Source organism: Falco biarmicus, chromosome 11 (assembly GCF_023638135.1).
Source record: "Falco biarmicus isolate bFalBia1 chromosome 11, bFalBia1.pri, whole genome shotgun sequence".
Classification (NCBI taxonomy): domain Eukaryota; kingdom Metazoa; phylum Chordata; class Aves; order Falconiformes; family Falconidae; genus Falco; species Falco biarmicus.
The window spans coordinates 30509263-30537151 of NC_079298.1; the positions used below are offsets into that span (position 1 = coordinate 30509263).

The 27889-nt window shown below is 49.5% G+C and overlaps 1 protein-coding gene across 9 annotated transcripts; it reads left to right on the top strand.

Moving 5' to 3' along the window:
- Positions 1-27860, top strand: RGS8 (regulator of G protein signaling 8). Of its 9 annotated transcripts, none has more exons than XM_056356440.1 (7): positions 256-284; positions 6874-6932; positions 8438-8610; positions 10873-10974; positions 11907-11971; positions 20273-20439; positions 22174-27860. In XM_056356440.1, the coding sequence occupies exons 3-7, from the start codon at positions 8573-8575 to the stop codon at positions 22354-22356; spliced, it is 555 nt and encodes a 184-aa protein (XP_056212415.1). In that variant the 5' UTR covers positions 256-284; positions 6874-6932; positions 8438-8572; the 3' UTR covers positions 22357-27860. The 9 variants fall into 9 exon arrangements, with proteins under 9 accessions (XP_056212411.1, XP_056212415.1, XP_056212412.1 ...); XM_056356439.1 differs by lacking the exon at positions 256-284 and adding an exon at positions 6510-6788; XM_056356442.1 differs by lacking the exon at positions 256-284 and adding an exon at positions 6587-6605.
- The last annotated feature ends 29 nt before the right edge of the window (positions 27861-27889 follow it).

Sequence of the window (27889 nt, forward strand, 5' to 3'; positions counted from 1 at the left end):
TGCGAGAGTGCGCGCTCTCGCTCTCCTTTCTCCCCCTTCCCTCTCTTCCGTAACCCCCCTCCTTCCACCAGCTCTTGTTCTTTTCATGAGATACAGGGCTAGGGAGCCAGGAAAAGTGGCACAGTGCCGCTGCTCCTCCAGGGATAACTGTGGCCGGGCTGGGTCCTTTGCCCTCCCCGATGCACCGGGAGTCAGCAGACACTGTTCCTCAGGGTCCCAACCAGCCGTGTCCATCAAGCACCAAAAGCCACGTAGCCACCACCCTGCTGCCTGCTGCAAGACAGGTAAGAGCCAGGAGGCCCTTGGTGGGTGATGAGAGGCCCTGTGGTCCTTCGCTTGGCTACAAGTCCCCGGGGGAGGGGTTTTTACTTGCTCCTGCCCTGGTTTTCTGGGGGGAAGGATGGCTCCGCAGGCAAAGAGGGAGGGGAAGGGTGCTGTTCAGATGTCACCCCTATTAATGTCACGGTAGCGCTTCTCCCGGTGCATTAATCTTCCCGTGGCATCTTATGAATGGTCAAAGGGACACAGACATGGCTTCTAATTAACAGGCAGGGATAGAAAGCGGCGTATTCTTACGTTAAGCCCTGGGCTGACACAGGAGCGGGACTGGTTCTGGGGTGATCCCCATTTCAATGGGATTAGTGGTGGGCTTTGATGCTGGGAGAAAATATCAGTTTGTGCTGGTGCTTGCAGCTCTGAGATCATCACCATCTTTTCATCCCCCTCACCCCCCCACCCCTCCTCCCTTCGCTATTGTTGTTACTTTAAAATGGTGGGCTGTATTTCCTTTGGATAGTTGGGTATCTGTGTCTGACACCCGGGCTGAACGCCGGGGCTGAGCTAGTTAAAAGTAAGACTAATTGGAGCGAAAGGAGAACATGTTGGAGGCGAGAGAACTGCGTTGAGCGGAGACTGTAGTGCAAACTCGCAGATGGCAGGAGCATGTGCACTCTTTGCGAGAAGAACAGGGGGCTAACCTGGGAGTGGGGGGGTGGGCGCTAACCTGAGGAGGGGGTCGTTTTCCTGCAGCCCTGACTATAACTCATGGAGATCCCTGTAGCGGTGAGGGTCATCTGTTTGCTGTTTGATGGCGGGGGGCGGGGGGAGAAATAAGCTGGTAGCTTGGCACAGCTAGGAAATACAAGGGACCCGTTGTGCTGGCATCTTCTCCCTGTGACTGATGATCGCTGCGCTGGGTGCCGGCAGAATGCAGTTGCATTCCTCCATCTGGGGAGCGTACACGCTGTGTAAAGCGCTGTGCTTTCACTGGCCTGCTTTGCTGCCCTTCTCAGAGATTCACTTGTTCCTGCAGCACTGTCCGCCCTGGCAGGGGAAGCCTGGCCGCCTGCCCTGCAGCCCTTCCATGTGGCTCTGGGTACGTGGCCCAGTCGTTCGGGCTTGACTGGTGCAGGCGCTGGCGGAGCTCGGTGTGCTCCACTGTGCCCACTGGCAGGGCGCAGGCGAGGGCTGCCCTCCGGTCTCCCAAGGAGAGACTGGTACTGGAGGCAGCAGATATTTTTATGAAAGAACCACCATCTGCTGGAGAAAGAGGGTGAGCCCGTCTAACTCACTTCATTTATGTTTTAATTAAGGCTAGAGCAGCAGCCTCCAGAGAGGAAAGAGAAATCCCAGCTCACCCATGCAGTTAACTCTGGTTTTCATCGTACAAATACCCATTCAGCTGCTCACATGTTTCAGGTTAAGCACGTGCTCAGGTGTTTTGCTGCAGAGGGAATGACCTCCCAGTGCCACATTGCATAGCTGTACAGCAGTTAAAATAGCCCCGAAATATCCTTGCTGGGGCACCTGGATGCCCCGTAACCCTGAGTCTTTGAAATAACAGTGATAAGAGGAAAGAAACACAGACCTTATCCATCATAAACGGATTTGTGAGTGCAACCCCAAGACCTTGGGGCTGATTTCTAGCATGGAATAAATGACTGGTTTAGTGTGTTCAGCTTGCAAAACGCAGGCTGCTTGCAAGCACCTTGAATGGTATCTCAGCAGAAAATTAACCCTGTCCATCAGCAAGCCTCAGTTCCTGGCCCGTGTCAAGCACCAGATCTCAATCAAAATGTGCTAGGGACAGAGCATCTGTGGTAGGGGATCTTTGCGGAGATCTGTCTCATCTGGGTGGATCTGTCTCGGCTTCCCAGCCACACACATCAACTGTGTTACAGACGCTGCCATATTGACAGCAGCAGCGATGCTGAAAGCTGGGAGGACTCCAAGGCTGCACAGAACAGCTCTGTGTCAACTCCAATCCTTTCTGCCTCCCTGCTCCACACTAAGAGCATCCTCTCCAACGCACACGCAGGGGCACCACCACGCTTCTTTACATGTAACTGCTCCTGGGCATGGGAGCATGTTTCCTCGGAGAACAATTATGAAATTGTAATAAAGTGCTTTAAAGGGGAAATTCTTCCCTTTGATGCCCATCTCGAGAGCTGCCCCTCTCAGCCCGGAGCCTCCCACGCTGCTTAGCTGTTGGTTTTGTGTCCTACCTGCCTGGAGGAACTGGGGAGGGAGTGGGGACCACGCAGGCTGGGGCCAGGAGCCATCTCGCCGTGGAGGCATCTGTTCCACTGCTGCAATCGCGATGCCCAAGAGCCACAAACATGTCCAGGAGCCACTTTTATCATTGACACAGGAGAGAATTTAAATAGCTGCCATGCTCTCCAGCTGAGCCAGAGACGGAACTGTGGCTCACACTTTATGTAACTCATTTTTATTTTTAAACATAGTCTTTTATTTTCAAGGGGAGTTCAACTCAGTGGGTGTCTCCTATCTCCTGCCCTGCCTTGTTAGCGCACCTGCGGTGGCTTCTTTCATCAGCCCTCCATCCAGTATATCAGCTGCTTGGTTTCCTGCCTACCCCTGAAACTCCAGCTCTCACCTTCCAGGATTTCCTGCCTGCCTGGCCTGATGTGGAGAATGATTCGAGGTTTAAGGTGAATAGAAAAATTAACCCCTTAAAATCAGTCTGAGCCACGTCTGTGGACGTTTCCTGATGTTACTGGGGCTCCTTTATAGAAGGGGGAGCTGTTCTCATGGCTCTTCGCAAGTAAGACAAGCCTGTGGTTTGTTTTGCAGTGTGGGAAGCGATGTCACTCGTAATTCCTTCCTGCCAGGACAGTCACCTTGTGCTGCACCGAGTCTGTTTTCCCCTGGACCCTCAAACAAGCGGGCAGGCAGCGTGCCGCAAGGAGCAGAGCATTGCATGTCAGGTGGCAGTTACTAACAATTTTCTTCCAGCTTCCAGCTGCAAACAGTGGTGGAGAACAGCAGGCTCTGGAGATAAATTAATTACTGATTCAAATTACCTTGAGGTTGGACCCATATAGGTACCAGCCTGGATTCTGGATAAATTTGGAATGACCGCGTGTCAAGGGAGACCAAATGACACGTCGTATCATGAGAGCTTTGCTAGGGTTGCAAGTCACCTGGAGGCATGAGAGAATTCCCAAAGCAGCGACTGCTGTGGGAGGCAGCTGGCCTCGTGTAATTGGCATCTTGCAGTCACAGAGCCTCCATCACTGAGCATCTTCCAGAGAGATCACAGAGGCAGCAGAAGCTCATGAAAACATACCAAATCACGCCTTTACCTGTGGGGATGTAGCTGCCAACCATCACAGCCGTCTGAAGAAGCACTTTCTTGGCACTAGGGAAAAACCTCTTGGACTAGCAAGTTGTGAAGCACACCCTTGAACAAGCTCCTTGCAGCACGGTACTAGACAAGAGAGATGCTGGCACAGACCCAGGAAAAGTCACAAAGTAAGAGCAAACACAACCCCAAAGAAGTTCAAAGCCCTTGTGGTGTGGATCGCTGGAAATATGACAAGTCACGAAGTCAGAAATGAGAAGCAGAAGAGACAGTGGCAGGCTCGGTGTGATGGTTCGTTAAGCATAAAATAATGGAATCCCAGAGCAGCAGCAGACCCCCGAGGAAACAGAGTTAAGAGTGAGAAGACGGGGAGAAGTCTGCTTAAATGTCAAGGTGAAGGACTTTATTGAAGCAAACCCATGGGAGATGTCAACCAAGCAAATGAGCTAGTCACTGTAGGCATCCTCTGGTCTTGCAGCTCCGATCTGAGAAGGGTGGCCAGCTGCCAGCCCTGGGGGGAGCATCCCTGTATCTGGGGAGGCAAAAGCCACACAGCTACCAGGCAGAGCTGCCTTCCTGGTCCTGCTGGACACGTGAGGACAGCTATACTGGAAGGAAGAGATGTCTTCAGGCCATGCAATTTTATCCAGCAGCTGAGGGGCAGAAACTGGGACCAAGTGAAACTAGTGGAGGTGTTTGGTCCGGAATAAGTTTTTTGGGGTGTAAAAAAAACCCTTGAGTGATGATCAGTGGACAAACCACACAGAATAGATGGGGAGACATTTAAAAATGTAGGGAAGTGTGAAAAGGACCCTGAAGATGGTGGGGAAGAAATTGATGTCCAGGGAAGAGGCTGGCAAATTCCCTTCCACCCTGCCTGGTCACAGCCAACACTCCCAGCGCTGCACGTGTTCACCTCTTGTGTGTTTGCTGTTAGCAGGTCATGAGGAAATTGCTTTAAAGTATTTCTTGGAGAGATATAAAATTTTGGATGGGATTCAAGCCTAATATCAAAATGAGTTATTTTATTAAAAGCTTTTAAATAGAAGCTACAGAGTAGTCAGAAGCAGGAGAGCTATTTTAGAAGGAATTTGCCCTAAACCTCTCCTACTGCACAGAAGCTTTCTAAAATATTACCCAGTAAAAAACATAATTCCCTTTATCTCCAATTTAATTACATTTCCCGTAGTGCCTGTGTCAACACAGTTCACTTATTTTTGTTCTCTATTAGCTCGCACCTGGCCTGGGAAGATCTAGTCGTTCGTGGGTTGCTCCAGGATCTCACCGAGTCACGAGAAGGGTGTAGTGACGTACTGAAGGAGCAGGAATTGGGGTCTCTGTCCATACTGGCTATAGCTATGGGATGGTAGTATACAAAACTGGCATAAGAGCTGGAGGGGGAGCAGGAGCACTGGCGTGGTCCTCTGAGCTATCCCATCCAGAGTTAGTCGATCAGAGTTTTTGATCCATTTGAGACTGCAGCAAAGTCCAGGTATCTGGATAATGGACCAGAATTACCTAGAGCTTTGTCCATTGAACGTCTTGTGGACCTCCTCCACCCCACAATGCCTGTGTGTGTAAAGGAGATCTGAGGGATGTCCTGGAAGTATTACAAAATGTTGTCACTCGTGACATCCTGTGGTTGCCTAGAGAAAACCTGGAAATGTGAAAATGCATTAAAACAAAAATGACATGTAGAAGTTAAACTCTTGGTGACATTGTATTAAGTTTGGCTTAGGTTTGGGGCAAGGGCTGAAGCTAACTGTTATTTAACTTGAACAAACTAGCTTGTTGTACCAGAGGTGTATGAAGAATCTCAACCTTTGACCTTGGCTGAGAGCAGATCGTATCAGCCACGGCATTTTTTCAGTGCTTGTCTTCTGATAGCTGGAGACACAATTAGTCTGAGTCAGGATGACCTGGGCTTTGCGACACGGGGGGGATGAGAACAAGGCAAATATTTCCGTGCTGTGTTGAGCTGTGAAGGAGGGGATCCGAGCTGATGGTGGGCAGGGATCACTGCCTCAGTGCTTCTGATCCCTGTGCTTGTGTAGCAAGTTCTGCAGGACTCTGTCTCTCCCCAGGGATGTTGCCTGGTGATAACGTGCTATCTCAAGATATGCTTCCTGCTCTCAGCACCAGGGTGTCAGCCCCAGCAATGTTCTAGCAGAGGAGAGGCAGGTGACTACAATCTACCAGGAAAAAGGCAATGACTGCAGAGGACATTTTTTTTTTTTTTTTTTTTTTTGGTCAATCAGCTTCACCAGGATCAAAAAAGCAATGGAGAGCCCATGGCTTGAGCTCTTGGTGACCCGCATCAGTGCCTGTGCAGCCTGCGCCATGCCTAGCTGATGGCTGGGCTAAGCCCAGAGCTGGGGGGCTGTGCTGCAGCCCCCCGTGTTGGTGCCATGGGTTAGGCTGTTAGAGTCACTGGGGTGCACTGGACATCCCACATACACTTTTTGGAGGATGGAGGTGTGGGTGCAGGAGAGAAAGAGGGAATCGGAGCCTATACCGTGGTGTGAGCGCACTGAGGGAGGTTGCAGGGATGCTGCTGTGGGGCAGGGAGCGAGCAGGGCTGCACACATCAGGTGGGAGATGGATGCAAGGGGTCAGTCACATTGCTGACTTGCCAGACGGATTTTTTTCTTCTGTCACCCCATGCCCTGCAGTAAGGACCTCCCTTGCCTGTTGCCAAAATTTTATTTGGCCCTGCTGACATCTAGGCTCTTTAATTAAACTCTCCCATCCCTTCTGTCTGTGGCAACTCCTGCTGATCTGTGATCTGAGGGCAGCAACCTTCCCTCAATCAGAGGAGCCGATTAAAGCGATGCAGGCGGATGCTTTATTCCAACATACCGAGGGTGACAACAGCCAGCGCTTTTGCAGGCATCCCCCCCCTCCCCACCCCCAGATGCTCCCTGCCAGCCTTTGGGATCCACCGCCCGTGCGGAGCGGTCCCCCATCCCCATCGTGGGAGAAGCCGGGGTTTTGCTGCCAGGTGGGCGAGGAGGGGAGCAGCGAGGCGTGCGGGGCCGGTGGGCTCCTCAGCGGCGCCGGCGATGAGCCGTGAGCGGTGGGAGCCGGCTGCTCAGCCCAGCCCAGGCTGCGGGCTTGAGGCTGCTCCGGGGTTTTGCTGGATGCGAGAGCTGCTCTGAGCTGCGCTGCTGCTGCCCGGAGAGAGGTGGGGAGGGGAGGGGTGTCGAGGTGTGACTTTCACCCCGCGCAGGGGGCTGTCTCTGAAGAAGACCGCTCTGCTCTCTCCCCAGAGCCTCTCCCAGCACGCTGTCGGCACAGACCCACCAGCAGAGAGGACAGGTCAAAGGCAGTGAGTATCGTTTTCTCTGTGTCTGTCTGTCCGCAGTGCCTCTGTGTTCAGTTTTTTCTGGCTTTCTCTGCATGTGAATGGATGGTCTTAATCCCTTGAAGCCCCTGAGACCTCATGTTTGGGTGGGTTTTTTTGTTTCTTTTGTTTTTTGGTTGTTTTTTTTAACCTTTATGCTGCTAATTTTTTCTATTGGGATGGCTTCTTAATCTTTGCTCAGGTGATCTCCTGAGGTGATGTGATAACCTGAATGTCATAATCACACCCCTCCCCTCCTGTCTCCCATGGAGAAACCCCCCAAAATACATCCATGCTGAGACTGGCAATTCTCCTTGACCGGGGTCCTGCGGTAGGAGGGGGAGGTAGGATGAATGATGGAGCAGGAGGCAAAAAACCCTCACCATGGACTCCTACTAGGATGCCTTTAGACGCCACATCATATTTCTAAAGTCATAACTGGCTTATTTGCAATCAGAGGCAATGCCCGTGGGTACGTCAGCCTAGCAGTGGGATTGCCTTCACGGGAAATACAGGTCTCGGCGTCCGTGAAGTCAGACAGACTTTGGGATGACAGGGAAGTTCGGTGCTGCTCAGCCGTGCAGGTTGCCGTTGCAAGGGCTGGCGAGCGGGTGGGAGCAGAGGCGAGCAGAAGGCTGTTTCATAACCGTACCCCAAAAAGCAGGATGGTAGGGGAGGCTGCAAGGGAGAGGGCACCGGCTCCGCTTCCAGCTGGCACATCAGAGCAGCAGTGGGAAAGAGGAGTAGGGGCTGCTGGACTCTAGGAAATCCTGTGCTGTGGCCTCACATGTGGGTGAGGCTGTTAATGAGGAAATTTTAAGGGGCTTAAGGAATTACAAGGATTGATTTCAGTTAAAGCACATCGAAGCAGTCGGTCAGGGTAGGGATTAAGGAAATGCACTCACTGGCATATAGCGCAATCCCAGTTCCATTAATTTAGTTGGGAAGAGGCTTTGTGTGTTTTTTAATGTAATCAAGTTTTAAAAGGGCTGTTGCGTTGAGCAGCCAAAGCTCTGGGATCTCCCCAGGCCCCAGCAGAGCAGGGTCCTGGCCTCTTTGCTCTCATCCATTCCTTTGTCTCTTCCTTGGTTGCTCCCTCTGGGCAAGAGGACGTGGAGGTTACCTGGAGCTTGGCCCTGTCCTAGCAAACAAGAACCCTTTGCCCTTTGCTTACTGTACGGTCCTGCTCTCTGTCCCATTGGTCTCCTGGCTGGTGGACCTCACCTTTTCTCTCTGATGTGAGATTTATTCGACCAGCTCCCTGTGTGCCAAAGCTCACGGGTGCCCTGCCAACCCTCTCTCCCTCCCTTCTTCCCTCCCTCCCTCCCTCTTGCAGACTGTGCATCTCCTTGGTGGCTCTCCGCAGGCTCCCGCCACCCCGAAGTGGAGGTGCTTTCTTTGAGTTATTTTGGTGTGAGTGCTTGAGCCTGTGATGGTGAAAGGACCAGCATCTGCAGACGCGTGAAGTCCTCCTGTTATTTTATTTGCAGTGCCAGCTTTTCCATGATGCCTGGCCAGTAACATCAGCCATGACCTGGAGGGACAGGGACAAGAGGTAGTTTGGTCTTCTTAGCGAGGTCAGCCCGGAGCTCTGCCTGTTGAGGAGAGACCTTCAGAGGTGTTGAATGATGAGTGCGATAATGCCAACTCCTGCCACTCCATGGTGAGCTGTGATGCCAAACTCAATTCACTTTAGACCTGAAGCTGGACTTAAGCCACGGTCCTGGTCTTAGAAGGAAATGCTGTCTCTCCTCTGTGATCATCCCTCAACTCTGAACGTCTTCCACTGAAAAACTGACCTTCCGCGCTAGGAGGCAAGGATCAAATGGGTTGAGAACAACCGGCCCTCCTTTTTTTTTTTTTTTTTTCAGAGGATTCTTTGATAGATTTTTTTTTTAAATGCCAGGACATGAAACAGTAAATCCCTCCTTCCTGCACTCCTGCCTCCTGCAAACAGCCCCGACTGCTGTCCAAGCCAGCCAGTTAAAGGGTTAACTATAACTGGATGCCTGAATGGCTGCCTTACTGATTCCACGGAGGTAACTGAAAAGACATGATGCATCCCTCACCCCTGCCCATCCTGTCGCTGTCTACCTTGTCCCCTCTTCCCTCCTGCCCTTCCCTTGCCTCTCTACCTCCTGCAGACCCAGTTTCTTTCCCTCTCTTTCTCCTGTGTCCTGTCTTGGAAGTCCTCGCCTAGAGATCAGTGTTCCATGAGAGACAAGCTCCTTGCTGGTGGCACAGCACCTCTGTCCCACACACGCCCTGCTGCAGTCCCTTGATCTCAGGCATCAGAGAGAAATCTGAGCAGCATTGCGGTAATGCATGTCACACCTCTTGCTGAGAAATTCGTGAGCCTGCTAGAACAAGCAGCGCAGGGAAGATAAAGGTTGGGGGTAGGAGGTATCAGGAAAGGTACCGGAAATATCCTATAGCAGACTGGGTGTCCGTTTGAGCACAGCGGGTCCAGCATGCTCGGCCAGGAGCATGACGCTTTGCAGACAGTATTTCTGCACTGGTTGTTGGGGTTTATGCAGCGTAGCATCCCGAGGCCACCGGCCGCGGGCCCACAGATCAAGGCCGTGTGACAATTCCTGCGACTGAAGATCTCCAGTTTTTTGTGCTTGTTAAATGCTGTGAGCTGCCTGTGCTGCACCAGGGAGACACTCATTGCATTTAATTAACATTTAATTTGCTGTAAGATTACATTAAAATGTGCAATAATAGAAACTCTCTGAAGGGCGGGAGGAGAAGGGGGAAACAGGCGTGCTACAGATTGGCTCAGTTGCTGGTGCTGAAGTGTTCTGCAAGAATTACATATGGAAGGGGAAAAAATACCGTACTTCCCTCTGCAGTTACAGAAAGTATTTGGCATCTGTTTGGCAGCAGGGCTCAGAGAAGGGCTTTCTCCAGCCTGGAAGTGAGTCTAGCAGCTGAGAAGTGGAGACTGGGTCACTAAATCCTCCTCCTGTGGTCCAGAGGAGAGATGGCCTCCTTCCATGTCTGGGGAATCTAGCAGGAGAGATGCCCTTAGGCTGGAGAGGCAAATCACGGGCTCTGCCCTTCTAGAGACCACGTAAAACCATTAACTGCATCTATATGCCTTTGAGAGGAGACGATGCCAGCCCGTGTGATGCATGTGTGTTACGCGTCCCTCTCCCTTTGTGTTCCTCCCTGTCCCGGGGTTGCGTAACGAAGGATGCTGCAGGCGTGCTGGCTGTCCCGGGAAGGGGCTGGCAAGGATGCGAGGGGCTGGCAGATGAGCGAGGGCTCTGGGCTGGTTTGAAAATTGAAGGGAAAAAAAGCAATAAAGCCATTTTCTGCCTGGGTAAGCCTGTCAGGAAAGGGGCTGTCTTAGCCTGCTTATGTAACCCTGAGTCCGAAGGAGCTGCTCGGGATCGATCCTGGCCAGGGTCTGATGGCTCTGCAGCACAGGCTCACCTTACAGGTGCCTTACTCCCTCTCTTCTTCCTCCAGCCCCGTCCTGCCCTCAAGCCCCAGCATTTGTGCGCTTTCTGGCTCTGCTGGGTTGTGGTGACTGATTTCTGGTCTCGCTGCACTTTGCTCTCCTCCCACAGCTGACCAGAGCAGGTCTTTCCAAGAAACCATCCCAAAGCGCAGCCTTCAAAAGACTTTTTGGCAGTCAGGGCAGCTGAAGGACCGGTGGGGGTGAGCCTTCGCTGCTCTGGCGCTGTGTCTGTCCTTACCATCTGCCTGGCATCTTACTGGAGATGTTTCAGGGTCCCTCCCACAGATGAGGGAGCCAAGGGCACAGGTCTCATGAGGCACAGAGCCACTGAGTATTTTTGTTTTGGTTTGGGTTTTTTTTGTTTGTTTGTTTTTTTGCCACTCTGGCTAGATTTATAATCATCATCTTCTTTGGTTTTCCCCTGCTTACACCCCTGCTCCCCCTCATCGACCGCAGGAACAGAGGGATGAGGACTCGCCTGGGCTGCCTGTCTCACAAATCAGACTCATATAATGATTTCACAGCTATTCTTCCGGACAAGCCCAACCGGGCTTTGAAGTGAGTATAGCTGCAGCATCCCACCCCAACCCCATTTCTGTCCTTCCCCTCCCTGCCCACCCACTCCCTCTAGTATTGTCTTCCTTTTATTGTACTTTGTGTAAGCCTTGACTGGTTCTTTTAGCCACAAGGAAAGAGGAAAACGAAACAGTGCTGAGACAGCAGGAACAGCCTCCAAAAATACCTGGATCATTGGGACGAGTTCTCCTGTGAGACAGGACACATGCACGATGCCTATTGCTGTATGTGGGACATGTCAGCACATATTTGAGGATGTAATTTCCCCCTCTGTCATCATAAATCAGTGTCTGAGCAGCTGACTCGGTATGAGAGGTGACCAGCAATTTCAGGTCACGGTCCTCTTTAGCTAAGCCTTGCTATTAAACGCTACCAAAAAGTCCTGTGTTAGTTTGTACAATGCTGAAGAGAGATGCTTCAGGCAATCCAGAGTCCCGATTTGGGATGAGCGGGATGAGATTCATCTGATCACAAGTCACTGCTTACATCTGAGCTAAGACTAACCTTCTTCTGAAAGTCAGGAAAGTAAACACTTCTGCAGGGGTGGGTTTCATTTCGCTTGACTTTTGCCTTTTACAGTATAAATGTCCACATCCGAACTTGTTCCCTGGGCCTCTGCTTAGAGCCAATGAGGAAAAGTTGGTCCCTTTTTGGGTGAGATTCATCTGGCCCGTTTTACCTGCCTACCTGGGGATAAGCGATGAGGACACTCAAGTCCCTGCAAGCCCCTTGGTATCTCCTCAGTGATTCTAAAGGCAGCCCAAGGTGACTTGCTCACCTGGAGACCTCTACATTGTAGACCTCCAAAGTAAGGGGAGAAGAATTCCAGCCTTCCTTGGTGTCCCTGTCAAACAGCCCCAGAGGGGGTCAGCGGCCGGGGGTTTTCTGTAACTTGCGTCTTCCTTTCTTTACAGAAGACTGTCGACAGAAGAAGCAACAAGATGGGCAGACTCTTTTGATGTCCTTTTGTCCCATAAATGTGAGTAGAGATTGAATTCTACCTTTTTTTGCCCCTCATACCCTTAATACTGGTGGTAGCTAGGGCAAACGAAGCGTGCATTGCGTCAGACGGGAATGGTCCCTCGGGCAGCTGCTAGGCAGTGGTCACCGTCATTCATAAGCAGGATTTATCCTCTGGTTAGGAGGTGAGGGAGTGACTTTCTGTGGGTTCCCATCCTGGCTTTGCTCCTGTCCGGCTGGGTGATCACAACAGAGAGCCATCACCCCATGGCCTGACCTTCTCCAGCTCCTGGGGGTGCACTGGGGGCAGCACCCCGAGGCTGTGGCCGTCTGTAGCACGTGCCCCTGGCTCCGGTCTTCTCACAGAAGCGCATGGCAGGTGCTTGGCTCACTAAAGCCCCTCGAGACTGGCACCACCAGTTAATTTCCCTCTCCCTCCAGCTGCTTTTCTGAGCTGCTGTGCAGGGACGCCGTGTTGAAGCGCAGCCTTTGCTGGGGCATCTACGACCCAGCAGCGTGTGGTCCGATAACCTTGAACACCTTGCTCCATAGCAGGGAAATCACACGTGGCAGCCCTTAGCAGAAGCTAATTTACAGTTAGTGCAAACCTGAAGATTTCGCATCCAGGAACCTTGTGCAAACATATAATCAGCGCACCTCGCTCCATTCAATAGATCAATCGTATCAGTTCTGTTCAGAAAATATTATTCTGCTTCACCAACACCTTCACGCTGAGAAATTATAAGAAAGACAGTGAAGTTCACAGTGTAGGTTCATTAATGTCTTTTCATGGAGAATAAAACAAGAGTGAGCCAAGGTTGGGGAAAAGTCACTGCGGGCAGTGAGCTGTTTTATCACGATAAGGAACTGCCTGGCTTTCTTAGAGATTCTGCTGCACTTATATTTGAAGACATTAAGTGTAGGATTATATTATTATTTTAAATAAAATGTCATTTTGCTGGATTTCTACTGAATTGACAACGGTTTTGGCAGGGAATTAAGTGACAACTTTGAACAGGCTGGCTGACCAAGGCAGAAAAAGCAATATGTAATTTTAGCAGCAGTATCTTGCTGAGATCACTGCTTTTGCAGGCAGTAGAAAAAAATACATGGTGGAGCTGGCTGTGGCTAAGGGGGAACATTTCTTGCATGGAAATTCAAAACAAGACGGGGATACGCACAGAGGCTATAGGGTGCCAGGGGGATGGGGAGGGGGGAGGACAGGATATTGCCATCAGTGTTCCTATTCTGTCCTTGAGCCCCTGTTCCTCCTTCACCAGTAAAAAAGTTGGAATTTTAGGTACAGACTGCAGCAAAAGTGCTTTGGTTACAAAAGCTGGCGAATTTAGGCATGTATGTGCTGACATTATACAGATTGTTCCCTCTTCAGCTGACTGCTGCAAATGCTAAATCAAACCTTGGTTCAATTATTTCGTCCAACAGCCTCCACAAGACTGTCTGTTTTTATTAATAAATTAGCCTTATAGAGTGATAAATGAGATATCAGAATTTTTCCTGTCTCTAGAACGGAAAGTAATTCTGATAACTCTGGCACTTAATGAAAAATATTCAGTTTCTAATAGCAACAGAAGGTGATCTTTAAAATTTAAATTAATCTTTTTTTTATCAGCAGCCATGGTGACATTGCCTAGTGATCAGCGACAAAAAAAATTTGTTGTTTAATAAACTGCACCTGAAGTTTCTGGATTTGCTAGCCTGGCAGTCAGGGTTGTGATGATACAAATACAAAAGGCTCCGCTGAAACAGGAGTGTTATTTTAGTTACACTGGTTTAAAGGAGAGAAGAGCGTATATCCGTAAGAGGAATTATATGGTAAAATCATTGTGGTTTTGCTTATGTGTACTTGTCTTCAAAACACAGAAAAATTTGCCGAAGATCTATTATGAAAGCAGGATAAAAGACACTTTCGCTGTCAGAGATGTGCTGATGTTAGATGGGTAAGGGAGCCTTGTGCCTTCTCTGACCAACACTGGAGAGTAAGAAAAGCAGCGCCTGGCCTGCCTGCGTCTGTCCGTAGCGAAGCTGCCAGCTCATATTCTACTTTTAGTGCCAAGAGCAGGACAGAACTCTCTCAGTCTAATTTCTCTGTGACTGCCCAGGTGAACAGTATTAGCTGGGGGGAAATTTGAATTCATGCTTGGGGGCATGGGCTAAGCACCAGCTGGGCTCAGGGAGAATTTCCCCTGGGGGCTCAAAGCATCAGCAGGTAGACCACTTCTGCTTGACGCATCTGTCATAAACTCTTTCTTTGCTAGGTGGACAGTTCATCTGTTTTGGAAGGGAGATTGTGATGCCAATTTGAGGGGGTTGAGTGGCCCTTTCTGCTGCAGTTAGATATTACCGTCGTTTCGGGGCCCTTCCAGACAACTTGTTCTTTGGGGGAAAAAAGCAACCCCAGAGAGCTCAAGTTTTTGTGGGTAGTATTGCAAGGGGATGGACAGGTGCAAAAAGAGCTCCAAGGAGCAAGAAAGTGGATCAGAGCTCCTTAAAAACACTCTCTGAAGTGCCAGGGTGACCCCTTGTACAGGGAGCTCGCTCGCAGGGCTGCAGTGCTCTTCATGGGAAAACCAAAAGACTTACACTCTTCTGCTTCCTATTTTCGTGAGTCTCCAAGAGGTTTCTAAATGGAAGTGATCTGAACAGGTACCATGCATCATACGGACTCTGTGAAGAGTGTCATTATGGTTGGTTTTGTCAAATAACCCTTGAAGTGTGATGGCCCTCTGGAGCCCCGCAACCTTCCCTCTCTTCCCTTTGTTTTAATGAACGGCCTCTGTAGGTAACGTTTGATCCTGACATGCTGCTGGCTGGAAGCATCTTGAGTAGAGGATTGAAAACCCCTGGGTTTTGAAGCGGTTGTGCATCTCCAGAGATTCCCAGGCTGGGAAATGCTCCTCTGTATAGTCCACATAGCCTGATGTGGATTAATTCCCCAGTCATTTAAAGAATAATTTGTGTTGACATTAGCAAGAGACTGTGAGTAGGAAAGGCAGAAAGGTTCTCTCTGTCATACCCCCACCTTCCTTTTGCACTGGCTTTGGGATTTCAGCATCCCTCAGCCTAGCCCTTGTAGAGTAACCAGTGCTGAATGGTAGGACGCAGCTCAGCTCCGTTTCGTTGACAGCCCCAGCTGAACAGGTCAATGCAGTATCCTCCTTGGTTTTGCTAATGGGTGAAGCAAATCGGCTTGAAAACATAGGGTCAGCCAGTCAATTCCCTTTTTACGGGAGGAGCCTCGTCTGAGCTGACTGCAAGAGACGCAGGCGCTGCGCAGCAGTGTTCCCTTGGGTCAAGGCTTCCGAGTGTGGCAAGCAACAGGAGAGAGGAGTTTGATCCTACTTGTAGCAGGGAATTGGAAGAATAAGAGACAGATAGTATGTGGCAAGCTTCCTTGGGTGCTCAGGGAGCACAAGCAGTGGTTTTAACATGCTAGATTTTGACATTTTTTCCCATTTTGTGCCGGTACGGGTTAGCGGTGGCTCCCAGGGAAGTGGAGCTCAGTGTGGTCTGCAGAGTGTGTGTGCATGCATGTGAGTAACTGAGGAGTAATCCCCCCTCTGTGCCCATGCCCAAGAGGTACAGGCTGGTCAGCCAGATGGAGATTTCTTTTGACAGGCTGCTGGAGGGAAACACAAGCAATAGCATGTCTCATTCTGCATCCCTTGCGGGGCTGGACACATGGCTTGTCATTTGTCCAGAATCCAGCCGGACAGTCTGTCCTCAACCCTTAGTCACTTTTCAATGGAGCATCTGATGCAGAAAAACCTTTGCGCTGAATTTCCATTTTTATCTCAAGGGTGACTTTTTTCCCCACCACCTCCTCCCACCATTTTTTGTGATCTCTGTGCTCTTCTGCCCAAACTTTATTGTTGTCCTCCTCCTTCTGTTGTCTACACATCGCTCCTCTTCCTACACAGCACAGGAATATCCCAGCCTACTCCTAGTTCTTTCTAAGCCAGAACAGCATTAGCATTAGCATTGTGCTGGTGACAGGCAGCTAACATTCAAGGAAGCCATGCTAAGCAGCAGTGAGAGCATGCACGTACGCCATACAGAGCACTGTGGCCTTGTCTCTTCGGCCCTGGACCCAGCGTGCTCCATAGAGCTAATCCATCCATCTACCAGCCGCAGGGACTCTACCTTTATTCCCTACATGAAGCTCCGCTTGCCCCGATGGCGTTAAATGCGTGCATTAAATAAACGATCGTTGATCGCTTGCTTACTCCAGCAGCGGCTAATGCCTGGCTATTAAGCTGTCTGCCTGAATGATTTAAACCACTAAGCTCGGCCTCGCGTTGCTGAAGGTCACTTTGGTTAAGACTTGTGCTGTGTTTTGTGCTAGCCAGTTCAGCCCCTTCCTCCACAGCCCTTCTTGCTGGAAAGGATCTGCTCTCCATGGCCTGAAGAATAGTATTTGAATGGGATGTCGGGAGCATCCGAGCCCCAGTCGTTGATCTGCCTGGCTGATCTATAAAACACACATTCTGGTCATTGCCTAGTGCACAGGGGACCTGCAAGGTTACAGCCGTACGGTGCACTGCAAGATCTTGGGACGGGGTGATGTACAAGTACTTGCACAATCCTTCCTGACAATCCTCTCGTGCACTCCCTTGGTCTATTTGAATGGAGAGCAGGGCGTTTTGAGGCTACTATTTACACTGCAAAAGTAAAAAGCAAATGTCTTCCACTTTTTTCAGACTCTTGGCACTCAGTAGGAGAGCTCCATTTCTTTGCCTTCATCCTATCTACTCCATCAATACTGATTTACTCCTTTGGCTTCAAGCAAGGCTCACCACTCCTGAGTCAAATTCCTGAATGTGTCCAGTAGTTGTCTTGAAAGGCTGTGCACCCATACCAGTACGTGTCTGTCTTCTTGAATGGCCATGCCTTTAGGCTACATGGTAGGGATATCTTGTGCTGCTGCATCTGAAAGCTTCTAATCCTGCTTTTCATTTCTGTGCTTTTTCTGTAAAGCATACCTTTGGAATTGCACTTCTTAGGTGCTCTGACCATGTTCTGGGACACTTCAGGAGGCTGACTTAGTAGGTGATGTTCTCCTGCTCATATCGCACTGCATTCCAGTGCTGGTTGCCCCAGCAAAAAAGCTGTCCAGTTGGGTGGAGTGAGCTTTGAAACACTGATCATCCACCAGCGATGCTCCCCTAATAGCCTTCATGTGTAGGAGGAGATTAAAGTCAACATCCAGCTCAAATTCCAGCTCAGGTGGTGGCAGTTCCCATACCTAATTGCCCTCCTGCCCTTTCAATCAGATTTGTCATTGTTCCATGATCAGCTCGTGGGCAGTGATTTACCACTGCCCAGTCATCTGGGCCCACATCTCCAGCTGCCAGGCACAGCTGTAAGCACTGGCAGGCGGTCAAAGGCTGAAGATGAATTCTGTGCAAAGCCCTTGAGCCAAGGATGACCTCTCCTGCATCCAAGGCCTCCTCTGCAAGGTCCTCATGGGTCCAGCTTCATCTTTTCCTCAGAGGCTGTGAGGAGGGCATGACAGGTGTATATAAAGAAATAGAGAACAGCCAGACACTAGTATTTGTCTACCTGCTGCCTAAACTTACTTCAAGATAAAAAGGAGCTGATTGACATGAGGGCGGGAGGCAGAGCGCATGGAAACCTCCTGGTCCCAGGAGGGACCTGCTACGGCTGCTCCCCGGGGCAGGGCTGAAGGAAATGCCTTTCTCACTCATCAGTCATGACGTGCCCTTCTTTTTGCAGATATGCTATTTTGCAGATATTCTATTTGCCATGCAAAGCTGCTATTTCTACAAGTGATCCTCTGTCAGTGCTGGGGCTCTGGGGCTGTTGTAGAGGAAAGGATGGGAAAAAGGACCAGGACAGAGAAAGAGCAGCAAGACCTCTGCAGGGACACACAGTGGGGGCTGTACAATCATAGCAGTGTGCTTGGGTGCTGGAATATTTAACGTCAAACATCCTAGGGGCTAATGATATATACAACAACATACATCTCAGGCCACTGCTGCATTCTTGCTGTTGTACTTTCTTTACCGTGAAACCTGCCAGCCTGCTGTTGCATCTGCTCCTTTTCCTCCTGCAAAGACCCCCTGCTCTATTCTCAAGTCTTCCACTTGCTCCCACACAGGCCCTGTGAAATTTATAGGCATTTAGGGGTTTTGAAAAATATTTCTGTCTTTTAGATTTCAGGAAAGGGAGCAAGGGAGCAGGCCTAAAACATCTCCCTTATTCACCGTATTTATATATGGAGAGGCTGAAAGCAGCCATGGGCAGTATGATCCTGACAGGTACCCCGCTCCCGGAGATGCCTTCGGCACTGTCTGCTCTGCAGGTTTCTCCGAAGCTAATGTCACATTATTGCCCCAGGCTTGAACCCACAGTTTGCACTGTTAATTGCTTTGCAGTGCTCATGGAGGAGAGCCCTGGTTTTGTCCACAGTAGCAATCTGAAACCCTGATCTTCTCCTAAAAGTGCATTAATTAAGAAGTGGCAGGATGAGTTGGTATGATCCTGCTATTCCTTGCTCTCCTGGGGCTGACGGGAGAAGCAAGCGTAGCTAGGACAGCATGTACCTGTTTTAGGTGCTGGTTGCTGTGCTCTTTGCGAGGCAGATTGCTGACAGAGCACTTAGCGGTGCGGAGCCCATTAATGAAGGAGTTTGGAGAAAGACAGAGGGGAGAGGTTTAGCCTGTAGTTTGGTCCTGTCTAGCCTAATATCTTCCCTGCCTTTCCTTTTGAGGATCTGGACAGCCAGACTTCCCTGCTGACTTACAAGCAGCCTGAAATACAATTGTTAGTTGCTGTTCAAAACCTGGGGCCATTACTTAGGGCTTGAGGCTCAGGACCTAAAGTTGAAAAAAAGATCTCCATGTTCTAAATTATTACCAGAAACAAGAGAATCAGGAATAGGATTAGGGCATACAGATGAGAAAAAGGGCAATGTTACATTGCTGCTTCTCCTGGCGTACCTGGTGCTGGCAAGAAAACAAGGACAAAGCCGTAGGGGAGTTTGTGATGGATCCTGTGACACTGGCCAGCCCTGTCCCTGGTGGGCTGGGGCTTGGTGTGGACATGTGGAAATGACCCACACCAAGTATCAGGCGTCACCCCACGGGCTCCATCCCAGCTCCCACACTCCCTGCCACGGGAGGAAGGAGGGAAGGCAGCACTGCCGAGATCTCCCGCAGCAGAAAGGGCAGGTGGAGCCCCCAGACCCCAGCACTGCAGGAGTTCAGGTCCTACAGATCCTCGTCAGTCTTTGTCCGTCCCTGCCAGGCACACGTGCACTTGCTCCTCTCACACCTTTGGGGAGTCTGACCTTGCCGAGTGTGTTCCCAACTCCATCAATATTTTTAGACACTTGCTTGGAAGTAGCCAGTGCTGACTCAGGAGATTTCCAGTCATAAACTACAAATACTCAGGCCCTATAGAAAAAGACCAGGAAAAGGAACTCATTACTGGAAAAAAAAAAAATTAGAAGCCAAATTTATCCCAAGACTAAAGAAAGGAGAAAGGGCATGTGTGAAACCTTCAGCTACTTCAACTCTACTGGTGCCAGGGAAAGGAAATAAAAAACAATAGCTGTGTCCATAAATATGCCCAGGCAGGGGTTTAAGAGGACACAGACTGCCTAGTAAAACTTTCCACATTTCCAATCTGCCCCGGCTGACTCAGATTACATTACGGAAATGTCACAATTGCTAAGCATTAACAAGTGATAAGAACACTTTTACCACTGACTAGACAAGTAGTAATTATGTCCCGTCCTTTCCCTCTCCCCTTTATTGTAGCTGTAACAGTTAGACTCTCCGAGATCCTTCCTCTGTTTAAATAAGAACTAAAAATATGTCACAAGGCAATAAAGCAAAGTGACAGAAAACACGGGAGTCAAGTCCACAGACGGTATGTTTTATTAAAGGTTTTTCTTAATGACAGATAGGACACTACAAAGTGTCACATTAACATGCACAAGATGCTGTGGCCAAGAGACTGTAGTGTTGAAGCCTGATGTTTTCAAGAGGAATTTTTCAAAGGTTAGGTGCCCCAATCTTGAAGAAAGACTTTTGCCATGTTAGCTGGCAGAACACTTTTTTCAGAGCAACAGCAAATGGTGTTTGACTTGGTGGCAGCTCATGAGAGTCCAGCTGATGTGATGGTGTAAATTATGGACACATCCTGGGATTGCAGACCTCAGGAGAAAAATCAAATGGTCTTTGATAAGCAGGGGTGGATGGAGGGATGTCTGTTGAAGAGGCTGCTCCCTGCCCTCTTTCTCCTCCTGTTGCCACTCCCCATGTCTTTTTTGCAGATGGGCTGGCTGCTTTCCGTGCTTTCCTGAAGACAGAGTTCAGTGAGGAAAACCTGGAGTTCTGGCTCGCCTGTGAGGACTTCAAGAAGACCCGCTCAGCAGCCAAGCTGGCCTCCAAGGCTCAGCGGATCTTCGAGGAGTTCATCGATGTGCAGGCTCCTCGAGAGGTGGGTATGCCAGCACCCCGGGTAGGCAGAGCATCCCTGCGGCGTGGGGAGCGAGTCCGTCTCCCCATGCTGGGACCCGTGACGGGTCGAGGAGCACTCCCTCCCCTCCCAGAGGTGATGGTGAGGAGCGGGTAAGGGGGACGGCAATGCCATCCTGCCTGATGCTGCTGCCACCGCTGCTTGTGGTGACTCATTCCCTAGGGAGGGCAACTACTTTGATGGCACTAAATTAGTCATAGTCAGTGAGTTCACTGGCAAACACAACCTACATTTCCTAACCTCTATGAGCTTCCTAGGAGTATTTCACCTTGCTCCTGTTATTTGCTATCAATCCCCCAAGCAGGCTATTGGGCTGATTTCTTGCAGGACATTTTGCACAGAAGCAACCCACAAATGACTAACTTGTTAACTCTTCAGGGAGGAGTGTTTATCTGCTGACTAACTCCCAACTCAATTAGACCTCCTGAAAGATACAAGCAATAGCTCAGAGCTGAACAAAAAGTGCAGTCACAACCTGAAGCCTGGAATTGTTAAGTCCTTTTTCAAGTACTGACAGGCTGATGTGACCATCAGATCCTGCATCGTGATGTTGAGTTGTGTTATTGTATTCGTAACACAGCCAGGAGGGTGCTGTCCTCCTTCCTGCTAGATTGCTTGGGTTCTTGTCACGATACAGCTGCCTGCAAGGGATCCCCCCAGAAGGACTCTCTTTATTCCATCTTTGAACTAGAAGGGATGATGTGAGGCCACTGAGAAGCACCCAGAGCTACACTGAGGGGTGTGGGTGCTTTTGGGGCACGCTTCAACCCCCATCGCCTTCGGCGAGCGTCTTCCTGCTCTTATTTGTGAAGCTGGGTGAGATTTCAGATTCAGGACCGCAGGGCTGAATCTGGGTTAGAAATGTGAGCGCAGGTTGGCTGGGGTCTTTCCTAAAATCTGGTCCTATTGTCAGCGTTTTGGCGTGCTAGAATGTGAAATGACCCTTGAGTGACACAGAGAGCTGATCTATACTGCTGCCATCCCAGTTAAGGCAGACAGCTTTACTTGCTAGACTCCTTTAAGTTTGGACGCTGGGATAATAACAACAAATAAGGACTTTTCAGCCAGGTTTTAAACAATAGCCCTACCCAAGGGTGACTGCTTTGCTAGGGAAAGAAAACAGGAAAGCTCAGGTTGTTGGCTTTGCAAACAAGCGGCAGTCATAACAGGAGGGTGGTTTGTTTTTTAAAGTCCCTGCTCGAGACATTGTAACACCAAGCTGTTATGGGAAAAATCAAACAATTTATTTTATAACAACAGAGTTTAGAAACATTTAATAAGAATGGACCAGTAGTTTAAACCCAGCTGAAAGTTCATTCACCCTTACATTGGGCATGGAGTGAAGAGTAAAAGAAGCGGAGAAACCTTGGTCGACAGGAGAGAGTTTAGGCTGAGTCAGCATGTTTAGAAGATGCGCTACATAAACCTGTGTGTAAGAGCATGAATAAAGGTAATTTGATTTCAGAGGTGCTCAGATCACTATAAATCTAGCTCTACTTTTCCAAATTTGGGGCAGGATTCATAACACTGGGTTGCTGAACCCCACAGAGTTTGGGAGGGGCTGTTTAGGCATGGCCCAAGGGTAGGACCTTGGTCCTGCTGCCGCTTCTCCAGCCACAGCTGAGACAAAATGTGCCATTTGAAGCAGGCAAACAGGTCACTTGGTACCAAACTCTCTTCTGCTACTTTCCCCAGGTGAACATAGACTTCCAGACACGGGAGCTGACAAGAAGAAATATGCAGGAACCCTCCCTCTCTTGCTTTGACCAAGCTCAGGGGAAGGTGCACAGCCTGATGGAGAAAGACTCTTACCCCAGGTTCCTGAGATCCAAAATTTACACAGACCTGCTGTCTCAAACCCAGAGGAGGCTCAGCTAGAGCAGCAATGGGGCCCTCAGAAACCATGTGCTTCCCACAACAGCCAAAACCGATGTCTAAATGTGAAACTCTCTTGGTGTTAAAAGCAGCGGGAATGGGAAAAGAGGGAGAAGGGGAAGGGGAGGCTTCCAGAGTGTGATCCAGATGCGGTATTAGAACTCTGAGATTCTGTGATATTTTTTTTTTCTTTTTTTCTTCTGGTTAATGGTAGCATCTTGCAGTTCTTGCCTCTCTCTAGCACAAACCCATAATCCTCTCTAGTCACAGGGTCATCTGTGGGGAAAGCAGGTTTCCTTTAAAATTACTACGTTGGTTTGTGCGTAAATAATGCCACTGCATCTTTTCCATCCTTCCAGACATCTTTTAGAAGGGCCCTAAGGGCGGTTCTGACACTTGTGATATCAAATCCAGTCCAAAGCGTTGTCTCACACGCTGGCTGCTGGTGTCTGGATCCAGAGACCGTGAGGAGGGAAAGAGGGAAGGGAGAGAGAAGGCAAAGGCACATGAATCATGCCACTTCACGGAGCAGAAACCATCAATGAACTCAGCTCACTTTTTGATTTTGGTTGCACACCTTATGACACCAGCTGCTACCCTGTCACAGCCCCTTATCTTCCAGGGGTGGAGGAGTTATTTTCCATAAGACTGTCGAGAAGCTGAGTTTTTCTCATGAGGAAGGTAATCCCAAAAGTTCTCGCTAGACTTTGTCGGGCAAGTCTTCTAGTGTGAATGATTGTTTTTCATTAATACTATTTATTTGTACTGTAGTTCAGCCTGGAGGCCCCAGTCGTCACTGAGGCTCCGTTGTGCTAGGCACAGTACCAAAACCTAACACAGAGAAGCTCCTGGCCGCCACAGACATTAACAGGCTTGGTGGCTTCTTGGGAACAACCTGCCAGCTGTTGGGAAAGAGTCAAGAGAAGGAATGTCTCATCTGCCCCACGCTGAGGTGTAAGAAGAGCACAAGACCTCTCTGCTATGGCAGATAACATTTTTCCTGTAGTACCTGACCCGTGCGTGGCAGGGAGAGGTAACCTGCAAAATCACAATTGCATTATCTTTGTTATTTACTGATTATTGACTGTTGTCGTTACCTACCGATTGTCCACTGTGGGTTCAATGCCATGCAAAGAACTACTAAAGACACAGACCCTGCTGCATGGTGCTTGCTTAAAAACAGGACCCGGGGGAGCAGTGTCCAGGTGTGAAGTGCTCTTTGGCCCTGTTCCCATAGCCTAGATAGCCAGCCACAGGAGAAGGTTCTGTGTGGCACCTCCTCTGTGCTGTGCAAGGACACGTACCATCTGAAGGCTCCATTCCCATGGCACCGCTGACCCAGCTCATCGGCTGTCAGATCCTTGCAGTATTCTCTGGTGGAGATGCAGACAGCCCATCCGTGGAGTGGAGCCTACAGACCAGAGGTCTGTTTTCTTAGTTTTATGAAGGCCTGGAAAGTGACCCCACAGATCTTTTCCTCTCTCAGTCATCCACAGATCGGAGGCTGTGAACCTCTGCTCTAGTTGAGGGCGGTGGGTAGGTTTGACGCAACAGAAAACTGATAGTAAAGATTTAGTGTAGCATGGTGTAAACTAGGTAGAGTGAATTCTAAAGGTAAGCTTAACATGCTTGGAATGAGATACAAAAAGCTTGCTTGGACTTGGCAGTCTTGGGTTAATGGTTGGATTTGGTGATCTTAAAGGTCTTTCCCAACCTAAATGACTCTGTGACTCTGTGATATTGACTGTCTATGCATCAGGTAGGAAATAGGTTTTGAGGCTTTTTGTAAGGATGCTGTGCAGGACATTAGGACAAACAGGTTTAGGATCAAGATAGAGATGGTAAGCAAGTTTGGTTTATTCTGGAGATCTATTCCTGAGGTGTCTAAGACACTAAAATCTTTTGCAGTACAAGTGCAAAATTTATGCTGGGTAGGGAAACCTGCTTTTCAGTACCTGTTGGTCAGCTCTAGAATTCTCCAGTTCTTTGGTGGGCAAATACCATCACCAGCTGACTGGCCAGAAAGAGCAGCATGCTGTGGCATCGTGAACCAGTGTTCCTGCTGGTCCTCCAGCCCTGCCAGGCAGCTTGAGAAGCAGGGGCTGGAGCATGGCCAGAGATGTTGCCACGCTCAGGCTCAACAACACATCTTTTGGAACTGTTGAGGTATGCCAGGTCCATAATGTCACGCGTCCAGAGAGACAAAGCTCCAGGTCTGGATGTTACTTTGCAGATCTCGCTGTGGCAGCTTCATGCAAACTTCTTTGCTGCTTATTTGAAGGAGGAACAAGCAAGGTCTGGAAAATACTCCAAGTTTGCCACAATTCATCCAAGGGGTCTACATTGTGCAGTAGCTCAACTGGGCACCTGTTCATGGGCCCGTAGCTTTATGGCAAACAATGTACCTGGCACAGAAGGTCTAGTGGGACACGTGTCTGAGCAAACTTGTGCAATGATCTGGAAGAAGTCAAAGAGGAGCAAAGGATGCAGAGCCTGCATGCAGCGGCTGTCCCTGCGGGTATCTGGGCTATAGGAAATGGAACAGAGCCATATCACCTGCACAGCCCCCTCCTGCCATAGGTGAAAGGGAAGGAGGAGGGCAAATACCCCACACTGAGGTGAAACACTCTCAATGCTTGACCTGCAAGTGAGGATGCAAAGTCCCTGAGGGGCTGGAAGAACTCTCCTTTCTGAGAAATACGTCTACCACACCTGCGTAACACAGGATGAACTGGCATCTCTCAGGGTCACAGGCTGCTTCGGCTGGAGTAGTTACCCTTGAGACGCCCTGCAGTGCCAGTGGTACCCAGTGTCGCTGCAACCGCAAAATGGCACAGCGACGGGTGATCGAACCGCTGCAACGGGGCAGCTCAGCTTCCCAGTGCTGGGGCGTCAGACAAGCTGTGTTGCAATGGACGAAGGGAGGCCACCTTGTCTGGCCCTGCCTTCCTCCGTTTCAGCCTCCTCTTGACTGCACATGCAAAAAGCATCCCAGTGCTGCCCTGGATGTGAGAGACGGCAGCAGCAACAGGCTTATGCCGTCCTTGCTTTTAAAAAGAAGCCAGAACGCCATATTATCTGCCTTGTTAAAACCCACCGATACACCTTCTGGGTGGGCTTGGATGATGCTGACCTCTAGTGCCAGCTGATTCATCCCAGACAAGGCTTTTCAGCCAAGTGCCCTGCAGCCACCCATGGCGGTGAGGGTCACAGAGACAACCAGGCAATGAGGAAACAGCAGAAACAAGATGTTTATGTTGAGGAATGAGGAGCAGACTCAGAAGTGAGGACAATTCCCAGGCTTCCCTGACGGCTACAACAGCTGGTCCTATTCAGAGTGTGGCTCTGGGAAGCCCAGGAGGTAGCATCTCTCAGCAAGCTCCTCCAGCATTGGTGCTGTCATCCTGAATTTCAGTTTGTGTCAGAACACAAAAAGTTTTGGGAAAAACTTCAAAGTAGCCAACACGCTGTGAAAACCAAGCTCCCCCCTCTCCTCCATCGACCTGGGGAATTGCTTTGAGTGGGTGCACTCGCAGATGCCATTGCTGCAATGCTGACAGGAACTGCATTGATGCCGGTTGATGTAGGAGAAGTTTTTTGCCCGTTAAATTGGTGCCAGATAATATCCTCCATGGGAAACATCCTGGAGCACAGAGTGGAGCAAAAGTATCGTCTGAGGCATATGAGTCTGTCATGGTTATTTTTGTTGCTGCTTTTACAGTTTGTCTCTCTTGAAGGAAAGCAGACCAGTTATTTAAAGTAATTTTTTTCTTTTTAAAACAAGAAATTGGCACCAGCTGCTTCTTTTATGACAAATGTCAGTCTGAAGTGAATTAAAATAGGCAGCTTATAGCTCTTCCCCTTAAACCAGGGGCTGATTAGGGAAATAATGACTGAGCCAAAGCTTCGGAAAGCACTGAGTGATGACTAATCCCCATCAAGGACAAACATCCTATCTTTGATTCATCTCTTACTGATGTGAAAGGGATATTCATAACTTACAAACCCGATTTCCCCTCTCCGCAAGCACACACCTCCAAAATTTTCCTCCTGTTTCAAGTAATGTCAGTGTGCACCATCATATAAAGAGCAGAAAAAAAAAATTGTTTTGCTCAGCTCTTTTTATTCTGCTCCCAAGTCCTTTGACAGCAAAAGGGAAGAGGAGTTTACAAATTGCCTTTCCCTTTTCTATAAGCTTCAGGTGGTGTTAAGTCCAGAAGCAGATGCAGAACTCCAATCTGCTTTGAATTTCTCCTGCTTTGGCCCATCGGCCAAGTTTGGGATGATTTCCATCACTTGTATTGGACTTGTTAATGTACCGATGGGTACCTGCCCCCCACGCTGGGCAGATGTGATGGGCAAAGTCCCGCTAGTCTAAGTAGGGGAGGGAAATAGGGGTGTGTGTCTGCCGGTGTGGGTGGGTGACAGTGCATGCGACTTTGTGTGTATGTTATTTAGTGTCTTCTACTAGAGAAGCTTTTCTGAGCCATAGATGTGCATGTTAAAATAGGAGAATTAGGCATAATGACATAAAATGAGATTTTTAGCCAGTGTCGTGTTCACCTTGTGTGTAAGTTTGACTAGTGATAAGAGACATAAAACTCTGCTAAGCTTCCAGTTACCCGTAAGAGCACATGTATCAAACTGAACTGAATGTTCACTGATAGACACAAAACCAAAATGTTTACAGCATTCAGAGCAATAGCAAAGCATACCTCATGCCAGTCCTGGAGTGCCTCTCACCCGTTGCTGCAAGCTCTCCCCTCCCTGGGGGCTTCTTGCTTCTCCCTCCAATCCCCCTTTCTTCAGTCCTGTCCTTGTGGTCTTCCTTCCTCCTCCTCCTCCTTATGGTTTCCTCCCTGAAGCACTCCTGTCCCTGCCAGCCTTCCTCACCACCAGCACTCTTTGTCCCCATATATCTGAGCCTGGGTCTCATAACCTCCTCCCATGCCCTTGTGTTTGTGTACCCTCCATCCCCATCCTCTCTTCTTTAGCTTTTACTTCTGCAGATGCTTGTCTCTGGTCTTGCCATCCCTCTCCTACATGCCTCCTACTGCCACTATAAAGCTCCTAATAGCTGTTCCTTGCCCATTATATAAGAAGAAAATGCTTCACATAATTTCTGCATTATCTTTCATTCCTGGGGCTGCTGCGGTTGTCTTCTTCCTTGGTATTTTGTTTTTTTCCGGCATTGAAGCTTTATAGCACAGAACTGGAATTAAAGTACATTTTGTTGCTAGACCAGGATGCTTTTCTTTACCCCACACACCCTGGGCTTTGCAGAGGCTTGTCTTGTCCCCGCTGTTGCATCGTCTACTTCCATCGGCGCTCCACGTGCCGTGCTTGTGGCAGGGGCTGGCTGGTTGAGAGGGCAGCCGTGCTGCACAGGGGCAGCGGCTGCTTTGGCAGGGTCTCAGCTGTGCTTCCTCTTAGCTTTCCGATATAAAAACCAGAGTGTAAATAAAGGTGTGTGTGTTGTATTTCCTTAGTAAAGTCAATCGTTCTGCTCTGTGCCTCCTCTTGGTTTCACTGGAGG

Excerpts from the sequence above, each read along its gene's own strand:
- RGS8 (XM_056356434.1), top strand. The coding sequence starts at position 6,435 with ATGCAGGCGGATGCTTTATTCCAACATACCGAGGGTGACAACAGCCAG. Across the intron at positions 6,606-6,873 it reads AGCCGGGGTTTTGCTGCCAG|AGCCTCTCCCAGCACGCTGT; the intron begins GTGGGCGAGGAG and ends CTCTCTCCCCAG. Across the intron at positions 6,933-10,872 it reads GAGAGGACAGGTCAAAGGCA|GAACAGAGGGATGAGGACTC; the intron begins GTGAGTATCGTT and ends CATCGACCGCAG.